Source organism: Rhinolophus sinicus, linkage group LG03 (assembly GCF_036562045.2).
Source record: "Rhinolophus sinicus isolate RSC01 linkage group LG03, ASM3656204v1, whole genome shotgun sequence".
NCBI classification, from domain to species: Eukaryota; Metazoa; Chordata; class Mammalia; order Chiroptera; family Rhinolophidae; genus Rhinolophus; species Rhinolophus sinicus.
This window is the reverse complement of record NC_133753.1, coordinates 154,754,363-154,780,669: the sequence shown is the minus strand read 5'-3', so window position 1 is coordinate 154,780,669 and position 26,307 is coordinate 154,754,363. Positions and strand designations below refer to the sequence as shown.

The following is a 26,307-nucleotide window of genomic DNA, read 5'->3' as shown; positions in this document are numbered from 1 at the left end:
TCATACTTGAAACCTTACAGTCTTGAAACCTTACAGTCTGGACTAACAGTAAATACAAGTTTAGATATCCTGAGTTTTCAAAAGTCTGCTTTACACCACTTCATTTTTATTTACTTTTATTTTTATTTATTTTTATTTTGTTTAAGGTTTTTTTTATTGGGGAAGGGGAACAGGACTTTATTGGGAAACAGTGTGTATGTACTTCCAGGATTTTTCCAAGTCAAGTTGTCCTTTCAATCGTAGTTGTGGAGGGCGCAGCTCAGCTCCAGGTCCAGTTGCCGTTTTCTAGTTGCAGGGGGCACAGCCCATCATCCCTTGCGGGAGTCGAACCGGCAACCTTGTGGTTGAAAGGTCTCACTCCAACCAACTGAGCCATCTGGGAGCTCAGTGGCAGCTCAGTTCAAGGTGCTGTGTTCAATCTTAGTTGCAGGGGGCGGAGCCCACCATCCCTTGCAGGAGTCAAGAAGTCCAACCGGTAACCTTGTGGTTGCGAGCCCACTGGCCTGTTGGAATCGAACTGGCGGCCTTCTGTGTTAGGAGCACGGAGCTCCAACTGCCTGAGCCACCGGGCCAGCGCCTTCATTTTTATTTAAGACATACATTAGTACAGGCAGACCTTGGATATAGTGCGGGTTCAGTTCCAAACCACTGCAATAAAGCAACTATTGCAATAAGCATGTCATAATCTTTTTGCTGGTGGAGGGTTTTGCCTGCCATTTGTAAGAGATGCAACATCTGTGAAGCGCAGTAAAGCAAAGTGCAATAAAACAAGATATGCCTGTACCTATTTTCACTAACCAAAAGAAATCCGAAGAGGATTTTTGCTTTTACAAAAAAAGGCGAATAACAAAAATAGTGTTCAGCATTTGTTTTGCAGTGAGCCCTTATAGACGCAGTGCGCACCCCCAAGCAGTGAGAGGGGTGCTGCCAAGCTTCCCTGGGAACTATACTCAGCATCTCAGCATCAAACCTCCATAGCTTTGAACTGTCTCTATGAGCACCTGTGCTTTATCTCGACTTATTTTGTGCATCCATTAGCAAGATGTGTCCTAAGGTAATTGCTTCTTCACTTTCTGCCCTCTCAGCTTATGAAAGACTTCATAGGAATGCTGTACGTTCGGATAGCAGGAGAAACCTGTATTGTGGTTAGGATAATTATCATGTCTTCCTATACATTAGTCTCCTGCCCTCCACCACCCCATCCCCTGGAAACTGTCACGACCTTTCTGCTTCTATCTCTTTAACGAGAACTTAGCAGTCAGGTGCCCATACCTAGTTAGTTATAAGAGAAGCTCGGACATTCATTCTATTTCCTGGCTGTCAATGTACCTAGCTAAAAATTGGAGTTTCTGATTCTATGAAAGAATGAAAGATACTGGGAGTGTGGATAAGCAGTCTTTGACACATCCTTGGAAGACAAAACCAGAAATACTTTTTTAATGAGGCCTAAGCATGTAGAATCTTCCACCAGTTCATAGTATTCTCTTTGGCTGTTGGTCATCAGGAAGTACCACTCTGTAATACGAAGAGTAGGTTCCCCTCAGCTAAGTGTCTGCCTGGGGTACAGGAAGGTGATCAGGGAAAGGAAATTGTGTCCTTCCTTGGTACCTTGCTGACCTTCAGACCAAACACACAAACTGAGTTACAGTGGAGGTCCATGCAGATCTTTTACTGAGTGGTCAAGTAGATACCACAGAGCAGCACAGAATAGGGGAATGTAGTGATCACTTTAACGGGAATATTCTATTGGTTACAAAAAAATCTTAATGCTTCATAGCCTTAAGCATATGGAAAGGCAGTGTCTACACGTTCTCCCTACTCTCTCTATTTTGGCCTTTTGCCAGCCTCCCTCAAAGACCTTCTGCCCAGTGTCCTCACCCTCTTCCTTTTCGGACCTCCACCTTTCCCCACAGATCCTAGTCATCTGACCCTTTTAGGGCAAGCTCTAGTACCTCATATTTTTGTCCAGACACAAAGGGAGGTTTTCCTCTGCCCTACCTTTGCAGTGCTCACAGGGCTCCAAGAGTGGAAGGAAGATGATGGACACTCCATTTCTAGTTCAGTCCTTTGGTAGATCCAAATGCTAATTTCCTTCCAAAGAAATACAGTTTCACAAGGAGACTTGATCCTACTTCTAGTGGAATAAACCTGGCAATAATGTAGTAAGAGGCATTTGATTCCTCATTAACTTACATATGCGCTGCTGTATTTGCTTCTATTTTTTTCCTGAGCTCCAAATATATTCTTTCTGATTTCATTAAAAAAATACTTACTGAGTACCTAATAAGTGCTAGGCACTCTTTTAGGTCCATGAGATTCATTGGTGAGCAAAACCGACAAAAATCTCTTCCTTCCTGGACCTTTAATTCCACACTCTGATTTGCAAATCTCTTGCTCCATAGGAGTATGGGACAGGGAGAAGGTTCATCAAAGTGCATGATACATAGGAGCATTTATGGCTATTTCTCATTATACCACTGGTCCTGTATATAATATCGCCTCACTGATGACGCAACTTGTGACTGTGTCACAAAATCTGATTGGAAATGCAAGTAGGGTTTTGCTAATAAAGGCCTGGCGATTATTACCCACATCACTTGATAAATACACATACCAATGGCACTGATCAGATTTCTTTACTTCTAGGTATAAAGGACATCATCCAGGGTTTTCTCTGTAGAGGATGTTCGGAAAAGTGGGAGGAAGGTGATGACCCATTAGAAGATCACACCAAACATTTTCCTAAGTGAGTAGAATGAATGTTTAGTGTCTGTAAGTTTGGATGTACTTTAACAGTTTTTCCCTCATTTTCTTCCTCATTTGATCTTCTGATTAAATCTTGCCCACCCCTCTGAATCATACTATGAAGAATGAGTCTTTATCTTTTATCCCCTTGCTCTCATGACACCCTTTCCATTTAGCCTTCCTCTCATTATAGTTATAGTATAGTTTTGGTAAGATCAGTATTTTTACATTATATGTTTACTATGACTATATAAATACTATGCAGAGCTGAACCTGTAGTAAATTATGACTTATTTTCCCCTCCCTGTACAAGTTTTAATTTTTGTAGAAACTAATTATTGTCTTCTTAGTACGTTTGCTTAGTTTTTTGAAATGAAATTCGTACATTAACCATATTAAAGTGCACAATCCAGTGGCATTTAGTACATTCACAATGTTGTACAACCACCCCAACTAATTCCAAACAGTTTCATTACCCTAAAAGAAAACTGTACCCATTAAGTAGTCACTGCCCACCCCACTCTTGCTTCTTAGAGCTACCAGTCTGCTTTCTATCTCTATAGATTTACCTATTCTGGATATTTCATATAAATAGAAGCATACAACATGACTTTTTGTATCTGGCTTCTTTCACTTAGCATAATGTTTTGAGGTTCATCCATGTAGTAACATGTATAAGTATTTTATTCTTTTTAAATAGCTGAGTAATATATATATATATATATATATATATATATATATATTTCAATTTATATATATATTCAATATATATAAAATATAGTCTATATTCTATAATATATATTTAATATATTAATATGTATTTCAACTTATTAAATATATATATTTCAATTTCTCCATCTTCTCATTAATATTTGTTTTTTTAAAAAAACTATAGCCATTTGCTTACGTTTTTTTTTTTTAAATGTCTTTAGCACTAGTTCAAATTCTCCCAAATGTTTAAATCTCCTCTCCAGTCATTCGGACTGATAAGATATCCCATCATTTTCATTTTCTTGAAGGAGTCTCCAATATGAATTCTTTATCCTGTAGTCATCTTACAATGCTGGGATCATTCTTCATGGTCATCCTAGGGATTCCTATTGTCTCTCTCCTGTGTTGTAGGTCCTGTGTCCTGGATCTAATGTTATTAAGCTGGTGCAAAAGTAATTGTGGCTTAAAAGGTTAAAAAGTGCAAAAACCGCAATTAGTTTTGCACCAACCTAATATTTCCTTTGTTTATTCACTCATTTTGGTGGAACACTCCTCCACATTTCCCTGGGAAAGATTGCACAAGAGCTCCATGTTTCTAGCTTGTATATGAGTATAATGCTTATCTGTCTATCTTCACACACTCTCTCACATTTGTTTGGTAGTTTAGCTGGGTATAAGTTCTAGGTTGGAAGTCATTCTAATTTTAGATTGTAGAGGCATTGCTACATTTTCTTATAGCTTCCAGTGTTGCTGTTGAACAGTTCCATGCCTTTCTGATTCTTAATCCTTTAATTGCAAACTACTTTCTCCCCTCCTGGAAGCTTTTAGGATTTTGTTTGTTTCCAGTGTTCTCAAATTTCATGAAGAAATGGCTATTTAATATTTTTTTCAGTGGATCTTTAAACATGTTTGGTTTATTTATTTTTCACCCACCAAAATCTTCAGAAATGTTCAATTGCAAGAATAAATTTGTCGTTTTCCCTTTGTAATTTGTAAGAGTTTTTCAGAAGTAAATATTAATACATGTAGATCTTAAAATAAATACTTCGATCTAATTCTAAGATTCTAAAGAGAATATTGCTTTGAAGGAGTTTTGACAGAAGTAGTTGCTTTTTTAATTTCAATTTAGTATGTAATAAATTATTGAGAACAGTGGGGACTTCCTTCTTAATTCTTGGAAAGATAGGTTTGGATACAGTATCTAATTTTGCAGTCTAATTTTATTTAGAATTTTTTTCTAGAATCTTATCAGCTCCCTTTTTGTATGACTTTTTACTCTTCCTCTGCCATTTTTTAAAATAAAAAACTAGGATGCCTCCAAAGGAGTACCTAGAATACTTATTATGATTTGAAGGCCAATAATAAAAGAAACCAATAAACTCACCACTAAAATTAAGAAATTGAATATTACCAATGCCTTAGAAAACCAGTGTGTGCACACCTTCCCCAATTTCAGTTATATCCTGTCCCTCCAACCCAGAGGTAAACATGAACCTGAATTTTGGGTTAATTATTCTTTTGCTTCACTTTATGGTTTTTCAAACTACATGTGTATCCTTAAACATTGAACTTTGTCTGTTCTGGAAGTATAAATAAGTAGAAGCATACTGCATGATTCCTCTGTGAGTGACAAATTTGCTCCACGTTGTTTTTGAGATTCATTCGTAATTGTGTGTAGAGTTGTAGTTCACTTGTTTTCACTGCTATATAGTGTATTATTTTATGAATATATAGTAATTTATCCATCCTATTCTTGATTCAACATCTGAGTTGTTTTCAGAGTTGCAAATTCAAATAATGCTACAAATAATGCTAACATTCTTGTGCATACCGTATTTCCCTGAAAATAAGACCTAGCTGGACAGTCAGCTCTAATGCATCTTTTGGAGCAAAAATGAATATAAGACCCAGTATCCTATCCTATCCTATCCTATCCTATCCTATCCTATCCTATCCTATCCTATCCTACCCAGTCTTATTTTACTATAAATAAAATTTTTACTTAATTTTAATATTATTTACTTAATATTTTATGTACAGTAAAATAAGATCGGGTCTTATATTAATTTTTGCTCCAAAAGACGCCTTAGAGCTGATTGTCTGGCTAGGACTTATTTTTTGGGAAACACATTATTTCTCTTTGCGCATGTATTTCTCTAGGATACGTAACAAAACATGGAATTGGAGTCACAGGGTTTGCACACATTCCACTTTACTAGATTGTGCAAAACTTTTTACAAAATTGCTTGTACTGATTTACATTCCCACTAGCACAGATGAGTTTCCTTTGGTCTGCTTCCTCACTAACTTAGTATTGACTAAATTTTAATTTTTGACAATCTAATTACTAATAATATTGAGCCTATTTGCATATTTTCCCTTACAATTTCTCTACTATTTTTCTTCAGAATTGCGTCTCAATTGTTCTTTGCTCTTTCATATTCATAGAATGTATGAAATGTCCCTCTTTATCCCTCATAGTATTCCTTATTCTTGTCTTTATCTGATATTAATATAGCCACTCCTGCTATTCTGCAGTTTTTACATATCTTTTTTGAAATCATTTTAATCTATGACTTCATATTTAAAGTGAGTTTCTTGTAGGCAACATAGTCGGATCTTGCTCTTTTAAGTCTGACAATATCTGCTTTGTAATGGGAGTTTATAACATGTACATTTAATGTACTTATTGATATACTTGGATTTAAATCTATTTTGCTATTTGCTGTTTATTCCATATCTTCTTTTTTTTCTCTTTTCCTGACTTCTTTAGTTTTTAGTATTCCATTTTATCTCTATTATTGGTTTATTAGCTGTACATCTTTGTCTTTTAAGTGCTGCGTGCTCTACAGTTTACAAGGTGCATGTTTAACATATCACAGTCATGTTCAAATATTATAACACTTAATATACAATGTATGAACTCTGTAACAGTATACTTCTATTTCTCCCCTCCTATCCTTTGTGCTATTGTCTTATTATTTTATTTCCATATATAGTATAAATATCACCATATAGTGTTATATTTTTGCTTTAGATTATCTTTTAAATACATTTAAAAAAGAGAAAAAAATGTCTTTTATATTTACCCACTTAGTTACCATCCCTGGCACTCTTCATTCCTTTGGTTAGAACCAAGTGGAGTTCCATTTGTTATCATTTTCCTTTCAACTAAAGAACATTTCTTATGGTGCAGGACTGCTGGCAAATAACTGTATTGGCTTCATTTGTATGAAAAAGCCTCTATTTCACTTTCCTTCAGAGTCCTTTTCCTTGATGGGTCTATCTGCATAGCGACCTTGGGCAGAAATATTAAAAGTCCTACTTGCCATTTTCCTGCAGCTACCCTTCTCTTCCCAGACTCATCTCCAAGCCATGCAGGAAAATAAAAATGAGTGTCCTCTTGCTTTATCTCCTGCTTTCCTGTGATTCTGCAGCATGAAAATGAGCCCAAGTAGGTTGGTTGGTCTTAGTCTTCCCATTCACCTACTCACATTTATAGATCTCACCTATCCAAGTTAATCATTTTGGGAAGAGCTCTTTGGAATTTTCTCCCTGTTTTTCAGGTAGACATCATGTCTGAGTTTAGAGGACATTTACGTCCCAGTTTCATGAAGTCTGGCAAATGGTTTTTAGAGAGTATGTTTGTGGCCATTCTTTAGTCTTCATATTGATAGAGGGTTTTTTTTTGTTTTTTTAATAAAGATTTTATTTGGGAATAATTTTAGATTTAGAGAAATAATACAAATATAATTCAAAGTTCTTATATTCCCACACCCAGATTCCTGATACTAACATCTTTTGCATTACCATGGTACACTTGTCAAAATTAAGAAACCAACATTGGTACATTATTATCAATTCCAGACTTTATTTGGATTTTGCTGTCTTCTTTTGTGTGTTCCAGAATCCACAGATGGAGTTTCCTTCTCTATTTTTGATTCTTTGGGTTCATTTTAGTTGGCTTCATGGATAAATGTTCAATATGTACTCATTCCACCAAATTCACTGGTTATCCCCATTATTACTTTATAAACCATTTACATTTCTATTGCTAAGAGCAACAGTATAAATGTCTTGTTTGATAACACTGAAAGAGCAAATCACTAGAAACGTTAACTTTAAATTTAATTTTTGTTATTAAAACCCCAACAGTGTTTTTAAAAACCTAATGCATATGCTTACTTGCCTACAACTATTTTTATAACTTTTAACTTTTGTGCTTAGTTGTCAATTTCTCCAAAATATAAAGGCCTCTGCAGAAGTGATTCCAGACCTTCAGAGCCATGGTGAACTTTCTGAATTAACGGTAATGAACAATACCATCTTGTTTATTTTAGCAGTACGTCATTGAAAACTATTTTTGAACAGGAATTGCTCATCATCAATATGTAAATAAATCCTACAAATATCTATTAAGCACCTGTGATGAGCTAGGTGCACATGGGGATAGTACAATAAACAAGACATAATATCTAACTTCATGAAATGTAGACTCAATCCCTTCTACTTTGGGGCTCAGACTCTTTTAGACTTAGAGGTGACTAGTATCCAGGCTGTCTGGATTCTATCTATGATCTTCATTTGTAGGACCGTAAGGTCTGACTTGCTGCTTGGCTGCTCTCGGAGCTGGAAAGTTGTTATGTTTCTTTTACAAAAGCAAATGACCAAATCATAAACCCAAATAATAGGCTGACCCCTTTAAACTGAGAAATCCTTTTTAGTTCTCTGGGATATAAGCCACTATCAATTACACACACACACACACACACACACACACACACCACCCCTTATTAGAGGTTGTATGTTAGGTATATTACATTCGTCATTCCACAGAAATAAAACAAAGTAATTTGCTATTTATTTGATTCAAATTTTATAATTGTGAACTGAAAAACGAAATTAAAAAAAACAAACTTGGGGATATATAAGTAGCTTATTTTTAAAGGATCCCTGCCTGGATCCTGGATATGTAATATTAAAAATGTTAATAGCTAAGGTCAAAGCTGTATCTAATGATTTTTGGAGGGCTTTCTTGCTTTAGATGCTATGATTCAGATTGTCTGGATGGATGGTAATAGCTGCTTGACTAATGCATGGAATGTACTGTACATGTACCATCTAGGAGCCACACTTACAGATGTTTGCATATCATTTATTACTCCATATCTGTAGCTCTCTTCCCTTCAATTGACATACATATTTAAGGGTGAACTGTGTTTAGATGATTGGTCCTCAACTGTAACGTGAAACCCCACCCTCTTATACAAACTTTGATTATTAATAGAGGATTATTTTTCAAAGGAAACCACAAGTGAAAGCAATCTTGAAGATTCAGCAGCAGTTAGTTCTATCGTGCCAGGTAAATAGCACATGGGATTGTATGTATGTGTACATATACTCGTATGTAGGGGATTTTAAAAGAGTATTTGTAATTGTGCCTTTCTTCTCTCCACAGAGATAGCCCAGTGGTTTCAGGAGGCAAAGAGTCTGAGTGAGCAACTGAGAAAAGCCTACACCAATGCCAGTTTCCGCCGCATGTCTTTGCTTGAGGTGTCTTCTGGTCTAGCCACTGACCATTTGCTGGGTTGTGATCTGTCCCTTGCTTTAAAGCACATCAGCACTCCTGTGCAAGAGCCTGTGATGTTGCCTGAGGTCTTTGCCAACTTGAACTCTGTCATGTGTGTGGAGGGTGAAGCTGGTAGTGGAAAGACGGTCTTCCTGAAGAAAATAGCTCTTCTGTGGGCATCAGGATGCTGTCCCTTGTTAAACAGGTTCCGGCTGGTCTTCTATCTCTCCCTTAGCTCCACCAGACCAGACCAGGGGCTGGCCAACATCATTTGTGACCAACTCCTAGAGACAGAAGGATCTGTTACTGAAATGTGCCTGAGGAGTATCATCCAGCAGTTAAAGAATCAGGTGTTATTCCTTTTGGATGACTACAAAGAAATGTGCTCAGTCCCTCAAGTCTTACAAAAACTGATTCAAAAAAACTACTCGTCAAGGACCTGTTTATTGATTGCTGTCCATACAAACAGGGCCAGGGACATCCGCCAATACCTAGATACTATTCTTGAGATCAAAGTGTTTCCCTTCTTTAATACTATCTGTATATTACGGAAGTTCTTTCCACACAATATATCCCTCCTGCAAAAGTTTATAATTCACTTCAGCCTAAATTCAAGTTTGCAGGGAATTCAGAAAACTCCTCTTTTTGTAGAAGCAATCAGTGCTTATTGGTTTCCGTATCCTTTTGGCCAATCCTTTGATGATGTGGCTGTTTTCAGGTCCTATATAGAATGCCTTTTCTTAAAGCACAAAACTTCAGGTGAACTTCTCAAAGCAGTTCTGTCCTCCTGTGGTGAGCTGGCTTTAAAAGGGTTCTTTTCATCTCGCTTTGAGTTTAGTGACGATGACCTTATAGAAGCAGGGGTCGATGAAGCTGAAGATCTAACCATGTACCTGATGAGTAAATTCACGGCCCAGAGACTGAGGCCAGTCTATCAGTTTTTAGACCCTGCATTCCAAGAATTTCTTGCTGGGATGAAGCTGATTTTACTCTTGGATTCGGATAGGCAAGAAGATCAAGATTTGGGGCTTTATTATTTGAAACAAATTAACTCATCCATGATGACTGTAAGTTCCTGTAGCCACTTTTTGAAGTATGTCTCCTGCTACCCTTCAACAAAAGCAGCACCAAAAATAGTATCTCACTTGCTTCATTTGGTGGATAATAAAGAATCACTGGAGAATATATCTGAAAATTATGACAACCTGAAGCACCATCCAGAAATTTTGGAGAGGGAGCTGTTACTAAGGCAGCTGCTCTGCCAATCATCTCCAGAAGGTTACTTTTCAGTGGTTTCAAAACATTTACTGGTTCTTGCCTTAAAAATTGCATATCAAAGCAATAGTGTCGCTGCATGTTCTCCATTTATTTTGCAATTCCTCCAAGGGAGAACCCTGGCTTTGGATGTGCTTAAGTTACACTATTTTTTTGACCACCCAGAAAGCCTGTTACTGTTGAGGAGCATCCAGGTCTCCATAAGAGGGAAAAAAAGGTTACCTAGAGTAGATTATTCAGTCCTGGAAACATGTTTAGACAAATCACAGGCACCAACTATAGATCAGGACTATACTTCTGCCTTTGAACCTATGAATGAATGGGAGCGGAATTTAGCTGAAAAGGAAGAAAACGTGATGAGGTTTCTGGATATGCAGCGCAACGCACCACCAGACATCAACACTGGCTACTGGTTACTTTCTCCAAAGCGTTACAAGATTCCCACGCTGGAAGTCCACGTAACCGACAGTGACGGTTTGGACCAGGAGATGCTCAGGGTTCTAATGGCAGTCTTCTCAGCTTCACAGCACATTGAGCTTCTTTTAATGAACTGCAGGGGCTTTATTGAAAGCCTCCGCCCGGCTCTTGAACAGTATAAGGCCTCTTTTACCAAGTGCTCCATAAGCAAATTTGAGCTGACTGAGGTAGAACAGGAATTGCTTCTCAACCTGTCTTCCCTGGAATCTCTTGAAGTTTCAGGGACAACCCATGTACAAGGTATACCTGAATATATTTTAGCCAACTATTCTGATGGTAATTTTATTTGCTCACTCTGAGTTTTAGGTAGATAAAGCTTCTGAAAGCATGGGACCATAAATTCTTGCTGATAGAATAGATATAAAATAAACCTTCACTTCTTTATTTTTGTCAGTAGTATGAATTAGTGAAAGTCCTCTAAATAATGATTTTCAAACAACTCGGATAAAAATTAATAAAATATTAACTAATGAAGGCTCTTAATAAACAGACCCAAATTACGTGTTATTAGTAAAAGAATGATCTATATGTAAAAATGATGCATGAGAATCACCCTCCCCCGACCTTCTTAATGGAAAGAAGGGCTTATACTCTCTGGGAAATAGTATCTCCAATTTATTTGTGTCTCCTTTCACTTTCCTAAATAATGTTTGAGAGTTTTTCATGTGGGTTTTATATTTCTTTTCATTAGATTTATTCCTAGGTACTTTTGTTTTTTGATACTTGTGTAAATATATATTTTATCATTTTCTAATTGTTGATAGTTATGGCTTTGGTTTTTCAACAGGTTGTTATATGACTAGGTGTGCTTTGCTTTGTATATATCTTGCTTGAGGGTCACTGAATGTTTTTTGGATCTGTCGGTTATTTATCATCAAATTTATAAAAATTTTGCTTGCTATTTTTAATACTTTTAATGGTAGAATATACATAAAATGTACTATTTTAATTACTTAAGTGTACAATTCAGTGGCATTAAGTACTTTTACAATGATGTGCAACCATCACCAGTATTTCCAGAAACTTTTCATCATCCCAAAGAGAAACTCTGTACTCACTGAACAGTAACTCCTTCCTCTCCCCAGTTGCTGGTGTCTGTTCTACTTTCTGTCCCTATGAATTTGTCTATTCTAGTTCATATAAGGGGAATTGTACAATATCTTGTCCTTTTGTGTCTGGCCCTGTTTAGCTTAGCATGTTTTCAAGATTCTTCCATGTCGTAGCATGAATCAGAACTTCATTTCTTTTTTAGCTGAGTAATATTCCACTGTGTGTGTATTGCATTGTTCCTTCTGGCTACTGTTAAGTAATGCTGCTAGTAACATGGCTGTGCAAATATCTCTTTGAGACCCTGCTTTTGTTGTAGATATATACCCAGAAGTTGAATTGCTGGATCATATTAATAGTAATTCTGTTCAATTTTTGAGGAACCTCCAAACTGTATTCCACAGTGGCTGCACCATTTTACATTTCCAAGAACATTGGACGGGGGGGCTTCAATTTCTCCACATCCTCATCAATGCTTATTGTCTTTTTTAATCATAAAGTCATCCTAGTAGGTGTGAAGTGGTATTTCATTATGGTTTTCATTTGCTTTTCCCTAATGACTAATAATGTTGAGCATCTTTTCATGTGCTTATTAGCTGTCTGTGTCTTTGAGACACGTTCAAATTGTGTTGTCTTTTTGAGTTGTCTTTGTATATTCTAGATATTAAATCCTTATTGAACATGTGGTTTGAAGCTATTTTCTCCTATAGAATGTCTTTTCAATGTCTTTGATGCATGTAAGTTTTAAATTTTGATAAAGTCCAATCTATTTTTTTCTTTTTTGCTAATGCTTTTGGTAGTATATCTAAGAATTCATTGATAAATCCAAGGTCATGAAGATTTTACTCCTATGTTTTCTTAGAGTTGCATGATTTAGCTCTTATATTTAGGTTGTTGATCCATTTTGAGTTAATTTTGTATATAGTGCTGGGTGGTAGGGGTCCAACTTCATTCTTTTGTACGTGGTAATCCAGTTGTCCCAGCACCATTTGTTGAGGCGAGGTCTTATTTTTGCAAATCCAGAGTAGCACAATGCTTCCCACATAGTAGACGTTCAGCAAATGCTGCATAAAGCAGTATCTTCACAGATATATTTTCTAGAAAATAATGTGTTATGGTATGTGAAAGGTTTTCATTTGAAAATATGAAAAAAGCTTGATGAATCAAAATGAATTTCAAGTTTTCCATTTGGAACTGTTTAGATTAATAATGGAAAATTGTGTGCTGCTTTCTAGATCAACTCTTTTCTAATCTGGACAAGTTCCCATGCCTGAAAGAATTGTCTGTGAATCTGGATAAAGAAAACGTTTTCTCAGTCATTTCTGAAGAATTCCTAAATCTCCACCATATGGAAAAATTACTAATCCAAATTTCAGGGGAGGATAGTCCTTCCAAACTAGGTAAGGGTGGCACTTTGATTTACTTATTTTTATATCACTTGGAAAAGCTTGACCAGTAATTCATTTAAGAGTTAAAAGCTTGTATGGATGTGGCCTGTATCCATGGTAAATTGTAGGAATAGCACCTCTCATTACGAAAGCATAGAGCTATTTGTAATTATTTGTAAGGAGCCTTTACTGCATGCTGGGAATTGTTCCAAGCACTTTACAAATCTAACTCATTTAACCTCCATACCCATTCTATGAGGTAAGGTACTATAATTATTCTCATTTTACAGCTGGGGAAATTGAGGTATAAAGAGGTTAAGTAATTTGCTCAAGGTCACCCAGCTAAGGAAATGATAGATCAGTGATTCAAACACAGGAATCCTAACTACTACCATGTTTCCCCCAAAATAAGACCTAGCCGAACCATCAGCTCTAATGCATCTTTTGGAGCAAAACTTAATATAATACCAGGTCTTATTTTACTATAATATGAGACTGGGTCTTATCAACATAGTCTTATATTAATTTTTGCTCTAAAAGACGCATTAGAGCTGATGGTCTGGCTAGGTCTTATTTTCAGGGAAACACGGTACTAAGTCTGAGCTCTTAACCACTGGTATACTGCCTTTCCAAAATAATTTGTAGAGTTCTTTTATTTTAAGTTGTTCTTTCAGTGCAACTTACAGATCTGCCAGAAGGAAATATTCTGATTGGTAGCAATCAGAAGCACGTCCCTGTTTTTCTCATGGTTGATGGACCACTTACTTGTACAGCCATCTTTTGTAAATACATCATTTAGCAAAATGATTTAGGCATCAGCAGCAGTTCCTTAGTTTAATAAAGACTGAACACTAAGGACTAAGGAAATGTAAATCTCTATGGAACTGACATGCAGAGTTGCATTCAAAAGAATTACCTGAAGCTGAAGCTGGAAATGGTAGTTTTATTATATTTGTCAGCAATTTTCACTTCAAATTTAGGTTTTGTTTCAGAATTGCTTTTTATTTCTTTGCTTTTGTGTTTCTTTATATAGTATTCCTATTGTGTAAATGTCCAACTTAGAGACATTAGGATGTTATGTTAAAGCTAAAGGTGACTTTACTGAGTCAATGCCCTTGTTTTACAGAAGAGAAAACTGGTCACCAGGGAGGGTCAATAACTATGTGTCCAAATTCAACATAGCTTGCTTGTTAGTTGTAGAACCTGAACTGAAGCCCCAAGTGGCCTGATTGTTGGATCATTACATCATGGTGCTTTGTTTTAATTCAGTATTGTTGAACCAAAACAATAAATTATGTGGCTAATCCTGATAGAAATTTGCAATCTTCTCTAATTTCTTAAATCATTGATATTTTACAGTTAAATTAATTCAGAATTCTCCAAACCTTCATGTTTTCCATCTGAAATGTAATTTCTTTTCGGATTTTGAGTCTCTCATGACTGTACTTGCTTCCTGCAAGAAACTCAAAGAAATTAAGCTTTCTGGAGCATTTTTTAAAGCCATCCCATTTGGTAAGAGCTGTGATCATAAAATTTTGGTTTAAGACGCTTCTGTGAACAGTCATTCTAAGCACTTTTAAAAAAATAGTCAAATTTTAAAATGTAATTGATGTCAAAGAACGATTGTAATAGGTATCTGATCTTAAATGAAGTTATCAAATAAGTTGTATTTGTTTCTAGAAGTTTAACTATTTCTAGTTATCAGAATTATTTCCTGAGCCAAGATTTGTTTTATTTTAGTCATACTAATTAGTTCAATCTGAATTACTGTATTACTTTTTGTCACTTAAAAAATATTCTTTAAATGTATTACTTTTTGGCATAAGAGATATAGCTGACATAATAACTAGATTTTTATTTTCCCTTTTATAGTCGTCACTTTGCCAAATTTTACTTCTCTGAAGATATTAAATCTTGAATTACAACAATTTCCTGATAAGGAAACATCTGAAAATTTTGGTATGTTTACAAAACAGTGCCTTTTGCTTATTATTCTCTTCCCTACAAAATCCATCTCCTGGGGCAGCTGGTTAGCTCAGTTGGTTAGAGCGCAGTGCTCTTAACAAGGTTGCCATTTCGATCCCCACGTGGGCCACTGTGAGCTGCACCCTCCGCAACTAGATTGAAACAACTACTTGACTTGGAGCTGATGGGTCCTGGAAAAACACACTTAAAGAAAAAAAATCCATTTCCTGTTTCACATTAGCTACAACAAATCACCGTTATTAGCTGCCATCGCTAATTAGGAGAGAGAGTGCTGCTCAACTTTTACCTCCCAAATGCCTTCATCTCACTCGATCTCATTCAAAGCAATATCCTCAGAGTGCCTTATTTCTTAGAATACATATTTGAACATTATAGCATTATGCAATTTCATTGTCAGGTACCCATTCCAAACATGTTAAGTCTGTTGTTTCAAAGATTACTGGGGTATAGATGAAGCCATCTTTTAAGGTTAAGAAAATGCAGTATGTGAAAATCTGGCTTTAACAATATGATTAACTATAGAAAGAGCTTAAATACTTTTTAATTTTTTTATGATTACAAAAGTAATGTATGCTCATGGAAAAAAATTCTAACAGGTGTTAAACTGAAGCATATTACAAATTTTAAGCATTTATTTGAACAAAAATGGATTTGAATTGGGCAGCATCCAGTCTAGCAGATAGAAGAGAGTTCTGAGGAGCTGTACAGAATGAAAGGCTTTTATTGGCAGAAGACAGCAGTAATAAGGAAGTTATACTAGGTAAAAAAGTGGGTTGGTTGTTGCAAGGTTACTTTCCTTCAGGGAATGGCAGGGGTCTATCAGGCAGATTATCTCACTAGTGCTGCTCAGGCGATTCCTGATTGACTGGTTTAAGATTCCATTTCTGGGGGAGCCAAAACTCTAAGTCTTGGTTTGGTGACTTGGGGCTTAGCATAAGCAACTCCATTTTGCGCGTGTTGTCTCATTGTTACCACAGGAAAATATAAGTGGAGACAGGGAGTGTTGAGCAGTAGTGCTTCTCAAACTTTAGCATGCTTAAGGATCACTTGGATCTCTTCCTCTTCCTGTTTTCTTCCTTTGGAGGTAGCTTTGTTGGTGGGGGTGGAACACGAGGCCTGAGATAGCAGAGGCAGGATCAGGGGCCAAGGAGGTGGCTGGCATGTACAAACGGTTGATTAAGCAGATACACTGAGTATAACGAGGGCCAAGTTTCCTCACTGTTAGAGAAGAATTTATAAATATTGAAAGGGGAGGCTAGAAAGAACTTTGAGGTAGTATTAAATTAGAATTGGAAATATTGGTGTGGGCTCATGTTTTTAACCTATTCACACAAATAAACAGATCAGTGTATACATATAGATATCCATTTATATACACACACTAATTAATATACATATTTCTCAGCTCAGTCAAGTGAGAGGCTAGAGAGCACCTTAATAGCAATGAGCACACCAAATACCCAGATCTTGACTTCTCAACACTGGCTTCCCTAAAAGGAACCAAGGTTCTTGGAGAAATGGCAGATATTAACTGGGACAGGGAAAGTAAAAGATAAACCTAGAACATCGTTTCATGCTAGAAAGTGTTTGAAACATTTCCAGGTATGAGGCCTCAGAAGTAGAGAAGTTTCTAGGGATCAAATGATCCATAATGTACCATGCTAAGGAGGGACCTAAGTGAAAAGGAAAGCTATGAGAGTGGTGGATTGTGACACTTTAATGCTAGTGGGGGTGGGGAGCGGGAAAGGGGCAGAGGTAGAAATCACTGAGGTAATAGCAGGAGGATGGATTGAAAAGAAGGGTGCTGAAGGCATTGAGCTAGGAGAGTATCCTGGAGGCCAGTAGAAGCTTCATTCTAAAAGAGGAAATGGATATATGATAGGCATTCTGGACTCCAGTGCAGAACAGATTCATTGGGGGGAGAGTAGAGGAATGGTTGTCTGGAGGGAGCAATGGAGATCAAGGTATAGGCTGACCCCTTTCCCTTGCTCTTGGAGTGGAAGAGGAATAGCCTCTATGCTACATGGGGTGTCCTGTATGGTGCATGATTTTGAGGCTGTAGATTACTATCGTTTGGGAACACAGTGTGGAAAATAATTTTCGGGTCTCTTCTGATAGCCTACACTTTAGGTTCTCTTAATAACCTGGAAGAATTGATCCTTCCTACTGGGGATGGGATTCATCAAGTGGCCAAACAGATCATCCAGCAGTGTCAGCATCTTCAATATCTCCGAGTTCTCTCATTTTTCCAAACTTTGAACGATGACAGTATAATGGAAATTGGTGAGTTACCCTCAAATAAAATGTTTCAGCTTGCATGAAAGCCAGTGATATTTCTTGTTTTCTGCTGCAAAATGTCCATACTTTTTTCTCTCTAAAAATGTTCAAGACACTTCCTCATTTTTGCTATCTTTTTGTTTTCTCTTGTGTTCTGTGGATTAGGTTCATTTTGGCCAGAGATAGAAGTAAAAGACGGCCTCCCATTTGAAGCTATACAAGCCCTAAAGGCTGTGTTCTTGACACCTAGCATTTCAGACTCCTGGCCACATACCTTCCATGTTCTTCTTTCTACAGTATTTTAAAAAATGGAATATTAATACACATACAGAAAAGTACACAAATCGTAAATGTACAGATCAATGTTTTCATTTTCTCAGTACCTCAGTCTCTAAAGTTAGTCTTGCTACAATCATGGATTGTAGAGTGAAAACAAACCTAATCTTAGCCCAAAATAAGGAAAAGAGATTTACCAATGAAAAACAAAACAAAAACTTTGTTAGGTATCCACTTCCAAAGTAAAGTCAACATATATTAACTAATTGAGAACTTCCTGTGTGCCAGGATCCCATATCCTTCAGAACCCTCAATAACTGGGGTGCCTTCTGGGCAACAAGTGTAGTGTCTAGTAGTAGACAGTGAGAAGACATGGTTTGAGGAATGTCACATCCTATTCTCTGTAAAAGGGGAGATGTCGTTGCCACAATCTCTATTATCCCTTGTAACTTAGCCTGTTTCTTAGCCATGCTGTGCTCTGACATTTGTCCTCCTATGAGAACAAAAGAGAAGTCCAAATTTGCACAGAATGACAAAACTCGCATATCAAAAGTAGTTTCAGGGCTCTAGGGCTTAGCTTTACTTCTCTTGTTTCTGCTTTTGCCTTGGGTTTTGGCCAGACAGTTCTTTATTAACTTGTCAGCTCTTTGGGACTTTTAAGGAGATTCTATCGGGCATTTTTTACTCTCAGTGGTGGTGGTAGTGATGATGGGAGAGGAGGTTGGTTGAAATAATCTAGTCTATCATTATTGAAATAAAAGTCCTTACGATTCTATTTTCATAAATATTTTGCTTTTATAGCCAAGGTAGCAATCAATGGAGGTTTCCAGAAACTTGAGAACTTAAATCTTTCAATCACAAGATTACAGAGGAAGGATATAGAAATTTCTTTCAAGCACTAGACAACCTGCCAAACTTGCAAGAGTTGACTATTTCCAGGCATTTCACGCACTGTATCAAAGTTCAGGCCACAACAATCAAGTCTTTGAGTCAATGTATGTTACGGCTGCCGAGGCTCATCAGACTGAACATGTTAAGCTGGCTCCTGGACGCAGAAGACATCACACTGCTTACTTCTACGAAAGAAAGACATCCTCAGTCTAAACTCTTAACTATTTTCTGGAAATGGGCACTGCCATTCTCTCCAATCATTGAGAAATAGATTGAGCCAGAAACTGGTGATTCAAGAAAATTTTTGTCAACAATTCTAAAAACGTAATTATTCAAAAACATTAAATATTACATACAGAAGAATATCTGTAAAATATGTAAGGCATATGTAAAAAAAAAAAAAAAAAAAAAAAAAAACCAATCCTGCTTGCCCATCACAGAGCTTAAGAAATAGATTACCAGTATCTGTGAAGTCCTTGAATGATCCTCCCCAACTAAAGAGCAGCCCTTCAATCAAGTTTATACATCTAACCCTCCATATTTAGAGTCAGCATCAGGTTTTCAGGCTAACTATGGTAAAGAGTAACAAAGCCACAGAGAGTGGGTTGGGGAAGGTACACTGATCTATCTTAACGCCACAATATGGAAAAAGTATTCAAGTTACATGTGAAATGACTAACCTTAAGGACTGACTCAGTTTCACACACAGGTGAAATAAGAGTTCATGTCAGATGAATCTTTTGTGGGTCTAGAGATATTCCTCAATCCTGTGGGACTTTTTTTGTATTTACCTTTGGTGTAATAGAGTTTACGTATACCTTTCCCTTTATCCATTGCCATTGTGAAGAAATAGGATTTAAGGGAAAATGCTTTTATTCTAGAGGCTTTTGATTCAACATTGCTATATAAGCACACACAAAAAAAATGCAGAATAGAATTTAGCATTACTGAAGATTAGCTAAATTTGTGCTTTCTAGAAAATTGAATAGCAATGCTTTTTTAGATTACCATGTTTGAGAGTTTAACATATGCTATAATGCCTTAGAATTTTCTTATTTTTCCACTCTGCTTAGGCAGAACATATTTCTCTTTAGTAACTTCATACAGCTTAAGGTATTACATTTAATGTGAATGTCTACATCTGCGTGTCCAGAATTTCACTCCTACCAGTTAAGCAGCAGAATTTTCTGAATGGCTTTCCACCAAAGTGATCTTTATTCAGACTTCTCCATCTCACTAAATGCCAACTTTATTCTGCACTTGCTAGGTTAAAAACCTTGGGCATCATCTTAACCCCTCTTCTTTCTTTCACAATTCGCATGTAATCTATTGGCAAATTCTGAGCTCCATTTGCAAAATACAGTCAGATCTAACCACTACTACTACCCACTTGTCGTAACTAGTTGGCCTGTTTCCTCCCTTGAAACTTATTATCTATTTTCAACATAGCAGCCAGAAGTCTCTTTTTATAAATCACATCATGCTATATCTTTGGTTCAAAATCCTCCAATGGATTCCCAGCTCAAAGTAAATGCTGAAAACCTTACAGTGGTCTACAAAAGATCTGACCCCAGGCTACCTCTCTTACCTCCATCTCAAATCCTTAACCTCTCCTTGCTCACTTCCTCTCAGCCATGGTTTCTTTGCTGTTTCCTGAACATGCTAAACATACTTTTGTCTTAGGGCCTTTGCATTTGTCATTTCCTTTGCCTCTAGTAGGTTCTCCCTCTACTTATGTGAATGGCTCTCATTTCCTTCAGATCACTGCTCAAATGTCACCTCAATGAGTTTACTGACCTTTCTTTTTTAAAAAAGCATCCCCGACCACTGCAGTGTACACCTGAAGCTGAATAATAATGAATGTCAATTATAATTATATATATATAGTCACAGGAAGTAGAATACAGCATAAGGAATAGAGACAGTGGAAATATAATGGCTGTGTGATGTCAGAAAGGTAGTAGATGGGGGGAGGGCGGTAATCACTTTGTGAGGGATATAAATATCTATTACATTGTTTTGTGCACCTGAAACTAAAAAAAAAAAAAAAAAGCATCCCCACTTCCAACAATCTCACTCTGCCTAACCCCTTTCCCTGCTTCACTTTTCTTTGCAGTATGTAAGGATGTAGGTTGACTTGCATACAATGGTAACATGGTCCAGCAGAGGAACAGTGATGAGCAGTGTTGTCTTTCACTCCACTGACAAGTTTTTTCACAGCAAAGAAAACCAATAAAACAAAAAGGCATCCTACTGAATGGGAGAAGATATTTGTCAATGATACATCTGATAAGGGATTAATATCCAAAATTTATTTAAAAAACTCATTTAACTCAACACCAAAAAAACCCAATTAAAAAATGGGCAGAGAACATGAAGAGACATTTTTCTAGAGGGCACACAGATGGCCAACAGACATACGAAAAAATGCTCAACCTCACTAATCATTGGAGAAATGGAAATAAAAACCACAATGAGATACCACCTCACTCAGGTCAGAATGGCTAGCATCAATAAATCAACAAACAACAAGTGCTGGCGCAGATGTGGAGAAAAGGGAACCTTCGTGCACTGTTGGTGGAATTGCAGATTGGTGCAGCAACTATGGAAATTAGTATGGCGGTATCTCAAAAAACTGAAAATGGAACTACCTTATGACCCAGCAATTCCACTCTTAGGTATCTATCTGGAGAAATCCAAAACGCTAATTTGAAAAAAAATGTATTCACCCCTGTTTATTGTAGCGCTATTCACAATAGCCAAGACATGGAAACAATTGAAATGCCCATTGGTAGATGACTAGATTAAGAAACTGTGGTACATTTATACAGTGGAGTATTACTTGGCCATAGAGATGAATGAAATCTTACCATTTGCAATGGCAAGGATGGACCTAGAGAGTATTATGCTAAGTGAAATAAGTCAGACGGAGAAAGACAAATACCATATGATCTCACTTATGTGTAGAATCTAAAGAATAGAATAAATGAGCAAACTAAACAGAAATGTCTCAGAGATACAGAGAAAAAACTGATGGCTGCTAGATGGGAGGGGATGGGGATGAGGGAGAAGGTGAGGGGATTAGAAAGCACAAATTGGGAGCCTCAATATTGCCACGGGGATATGAAAGTATGGGGAATATAATCAATAATGTTGTAGGGCAGCTCAGTGGCTCAGGTGGTTGGAGTGCCGTGCTCCTAGCAGCGGGGTCGCCAGTTCAATTCCCACATGGGCCAGTGAGCTGGCGGGCCCTGTACAGCTAAGATTGTGAACAACAGCTCTCCCTGGAGCTGGGCTGCTGTGAGCTACTGTGAGTGGCCGGTGGCTGGCATGAGTGGCCAGCAGCCAAGCCGCTGTGAGCAGCTGACCAGTGACCAACTGCCTTAGCCGTGTGGAGAGCAAGGCTCATAATACCAACATGGTCTGTTGAACTGTGTCCTACACAACTAGACTGAAAACAATGGCTTGAATCAGAGTGGGGGGGCAGGGGGGAAAAAATGTAAAGATTCTGGGGGGTGTCAGATGGATACTTGTCTTATTAGGGAGACCACTTCATGTACGGTGTAGATGCCTGACTACTGCACTGTACAACTGAAGCTGAAGCTGAATACTACTGAATATCAACTGTAATATATATATAGTCACAGGATGTGGAGTACAGCATAAGGAATAGAGTCAGTGGAATTGTAACAGCTATATACGTTGTCAAGAGGGGTGGTAGACTGGGGGAGAGGGGTTATCACTTTGTAAGGGATGTAAATTTCGAACTATTACATTGTTTTGTACACCTCGAACTAATTTTTTTTAAAAAGTTCACTTGCTTGCTACTAGCTGGTTCCCACCATTCTAAGCAGGAACTTTCATCTGTTTTGTTCACTGCTGTCTCCCAAGCATCTACAATAGTTAGTAAGATTTGCTGAAATGATTTTCCTGAACCTACAATCTCTCTCCAACTGTTATTATAGATATTAAGGGAGGTAACATCCAAAAATATCTTAGAAAGCAAATAAACTGCCTTCATAACTAAATTTAACCAGGCATATACTCAGGCAATTAAAATATGCTAAATATATAAAATATTGGCTGATTGTCAAGAAAAATGGTAAAACTCCACTTATCTGTACAAGAGAGCTTAAGTCATAGAGCATCCATTCTGCAAAGCTTACTTACCACACACTGAACATTCATTTACTCAGCAAAGATGTACTGGGCAGCTCCTGATATGCTAGGCACATTTGGTTTTCCCTCACAAAACCTCTGAAAGAAATAGCATTTAGCCTGTTAACCTCTTCTCCGGCAACTAAATGGACCAGAAAGAATCCTAGGTGCCCTGGACACCAAACCTCAGACTAAACTGAAACGTATGACCTCCTACCTCTCCTGAGAATGTGAACTGAGAGATATAAATACAGTCAAATGGGTGATAGCTGGAACTGCAAGGTAGTGATAAAGAGAGAATGGCTTGGGAACTGTGGGAACAGAGTCCCAGAGAGCAGTTCCCAGGCTCTCGGCCTCACATGGTGGGATGCTGGTTTGGGTGGTGGTTGACCGTTAGCTGTAGCCTGTTGGCCAATGGCTGCTGATATAACTGGCATGACTGCGTTGGTTGGCTGGCTGGTTGGCAGGCAGAGAAGTGGATGGCAGACTGCGGATCGTGTGGATCCTACTTCGTGTGTCTCGCCTGGCTGCCAGCAGAGTATAGTGGTATGACTCCCCTACCTATGGCTCCGTGGGTGTGCCTTTTTGGCCTCACCATGTCCTGCGTTCTTATGTGGGAAGCGGAACCAGAGACCTTGTGTGACATGGCACAGCGAGCAGGGTTTGGTGTAGGCCGAAACTCTCTGTAAGGTAATGGAGCAGTTTATATGTATGAAAGCTCAGTTTCAGAAGGCTTGTGAGGAGCTGCACTGGGAACGGGAGGCGTGGTCGGCCTGGGAGACTCGAGCCTCCAGATGGCACACCACCCTCTTGGCGGTAGAAGGCATCGCCTTCTTTTTGGTAGTCTGCTGCTGCTGTAGGCTCTGAGGGTTGCGGGCATCTTGCACTGAGGCCTCCACCCAATCGATGCCTGGCATGGCGAGCAGGATTCCAGTCAGGTAGAAATGGCATCTGACTCTGGGCAGGAGGACATGTGGCCCCCACACTGTGTGGTGCCCGGTGGCCACTGTTCTCAGGAGTTGGTGTGACTGCGTTGGTCCGAGGAGGGGTGGGAGGACATGGATGGCTCTCCAGCCAGTGTGGAGAGGGCCCTGCAGGTTCTGGCTGAGCGGTTGCCGGAGGAGGCAAAGTGTATAGCCGGCCGTGTGGGCTGGATGTTCCTCACGGCCTTGAGTCTCAACAAGGAAAGTGCGCTTAATGAAATGACCCAGGTACAGGACCAGCAGCCCCGGGGGGGAGGCGCTAGAAGCTCGGGACTGCTGGTTGGAGGAGGTTCTCATTGCGCTGCATCACAACTCAGAGGAAACGCTTGCTGGAATAGCCCAGGTGCGGGACCAGGTGTCCCGGTGGGAGGCGTCGGAAGCGCGGGTCACCTGTTAGAGGAGGAGCCCCACAGTGAAGACTGAGGCAGAAGCGGAGGAAGCGAGTGGAGACAATGTGGCTCCCAACCCCCAAGCCCGGCCCATCTTGAAGCAAAAGGTAAAGCATGAGCAACCTTTGGGCCCTGGGGGTGTTGCTGCCAGTAACCCAGATGTGACTTGAGTTCACATCCTATACCCCGTACACTCCCACTGAGTTGCAGGAGCTGGGGAGGTGGTACGAACAGCGCCCTGGAGAGCCAGTCTCGGCTTGGCTACTACGTTTATAGGATGAGGGGGCAGACAGTGGTCTCTGCTCCCCAGGCGAAATGGAAAAGGTAGCCTTTGTGACGGGGCATCTGTCCCTGCGACAAAGGTTACAGAACTGCCATAGGTTGGCCCAAGACCAGGGCAACCACACTCTAATGGAGTGGCTCACTGCTGTGGTACGCACAGTATGGGGACAGGCTGGCGAGCTGCCAGCCTGGCCATTGCCATGGCCACCCTAGGGGATGTTGAAAGCAGGTGGGGCCAGCCCTGTGGTGCAGGCGGTTAGAGCTCCATGCTCCTAACTCCGAAGGCTGCCGGTTCGATTCCCACATGGGCCAGTGGGCTCTCAACCACAAGGTTGCCAGTTCAATCCCTCGAGTCCCGCAAGAGATGGTGGGCTCCGCCCCCTGCAACTAAAATTGAACACGGCACCTTGAGCTGAGCTGCCGCTGAGCTCCCGGATGGCTCAGTTGGTAGGAGCGCGTCCTCTCAACCACAAGGTTCCCGGTTTGACTCCCGCAAGGGATGGTGGGCTGCGCCCCCTGCAATTAGCAACGGCAACTGGACCTGGAGCTGAGCTGTGCCCTCCACAACTAAGACTGAAAGGACAACAACTTGAAGCTGAACAGCACCCTCCACAACTAAGATTAAAAGGACAACAACTTGACTTGGAAAAAAAAAAAAAAAAGTCCTGGAAGTACACACTGTTCCCCAGTAAAGTCCTATTCCCCTTCCCCAATAAAATCTTAAAAAAAAAAATAAAAAAAAAGCAGGTGGCAAAGGAAGTTCAGACAGGAGATCCGAGAAGTCGAGACCTGGAAGGCCAAATCAAAAGTAAGGGGGCGAGGTCGTGGGCCTCAGAGTAACAGGTGCACAGATGTGGCGTGATCTCGTGGCAGCAGGGGTTGATGGGGGGAAAAAATAGACCGACAACCCAATGGCACTCATGTTGGAACTTTGGAAACAGTTGTGTCTGGAACAACAATTTCAGCAAAGCCTAAAGAAGTCTGGGAAAGCGCGACCTGTGTCCCTGCAGGACTTCATGCAGCCGCTTGAGGCCAACTCCTTTCAGCTCGATTGGGGTGGGGACAAGGTACCCAGTCAGAGGAGACGAACGGGGATGGGACAGGAGGCCCCACGTGGAACTGTCCATACATTGGCCCCATTCTAATGTGCAGAGGGTCTTGGCCCTAGTTGACACCGGCACAGATTGCAGTCTTATTTATGAGAAACCCTGGCTGTGCCCAGGAGGTCTGGCTGTGCGCAGAAAGACTGGCGGTGCCCTAGGAGCTCTGGCTGTGCCCAGAAAGTAGGTGGACATCGAGGGACACCTACTTGAACTGGGACATTACTTGAACTGGACTGGACCTTTTCTTTTCGTGAGCTGGGTTCCTGACACACGGGCCCTTGTGGAAGACGCTTGTTGCACAGATTGTGAGGCGAGACCCTGGAGGGGTGGAGTGTGGGGACAGAGTCCCAGACAGCAGTTTCCAGGCTGTCGGCCTCGCATGGGGGGATGCTGGCTCGGGTGGTGTTTGGCCGTTGGCTGTAGCTGGTTGGTCAATTGGCTGCTGATATAACTGCCATGATTGCGTTGGTTGGCTGGCTGGTTGGCAGGAAGAGAAGTGGACGGCGGATTGTGGATCGTGTGGATCCTGCTTTGTGTGTCTCGCCCGGCTGCCAGCGAGAATGTAGTGGTATGACTCCCCTATCTATGGCTCCGTGGGTGTTCCTTTTTGGCCTCACCATATCCTGCGTTCTTAAGCGGGGAACGGAACCAGAGAACCTGCATGACAGCAACCGTGTTAGGCAGTGTGTACAATGAGCATATGGAGTCCAGGAGAGCAAGGCAGCCAGACAAGAGAAGGTACAGGGAGGA

General features: G+C 39.5%; 1 protein-coding gene across 1 annotated transcript in view; it reads left to right on the top strand.

Annotated features, from left to right (window-relative positions):
• Positions 1 to 20,713, top strand: part of NAIP (NLR family apoptosis inhibitory protein) — a 35,707-nt gene extending 14,994 nt beyond the window's left edge. Inside the window, 10 exon segments of the mRNA XM_019728072.2 lie at positions 2,647 to 2,746; positions 7,684 to 7,765; positions 8,761 to 8,818; positions 8,915 to 11,017; positions 13,060 to 13,224; positions 14,572 to 14,724; positions 15,085 to 15,171; positions 17,317 to 17,481; positions 18,553 to 18,594; positions 18,597 to 20,713. Of these exon segments, the coding sequence (XP_019583631.2) occupies positions 2,647 to 2,746; positions 7,684 to 7,765; positions 8,761 to 8,818; positions 8,915 to 11,017; positions 13,060 to 13,224; positions 14,572 to 14,724; positions 15,085 to 15,171; positions 17,317 to 17,481; positions 18,553 to 18,594; positions 18,597 to 18,913 (3,272 nt within the window). The 3' untranslated portion in view covers positions 18,914 to 20,713.
• The last annotated feature ends 5,594 nt before the right edge of the window (positions 20,714 to 26,307 follow it).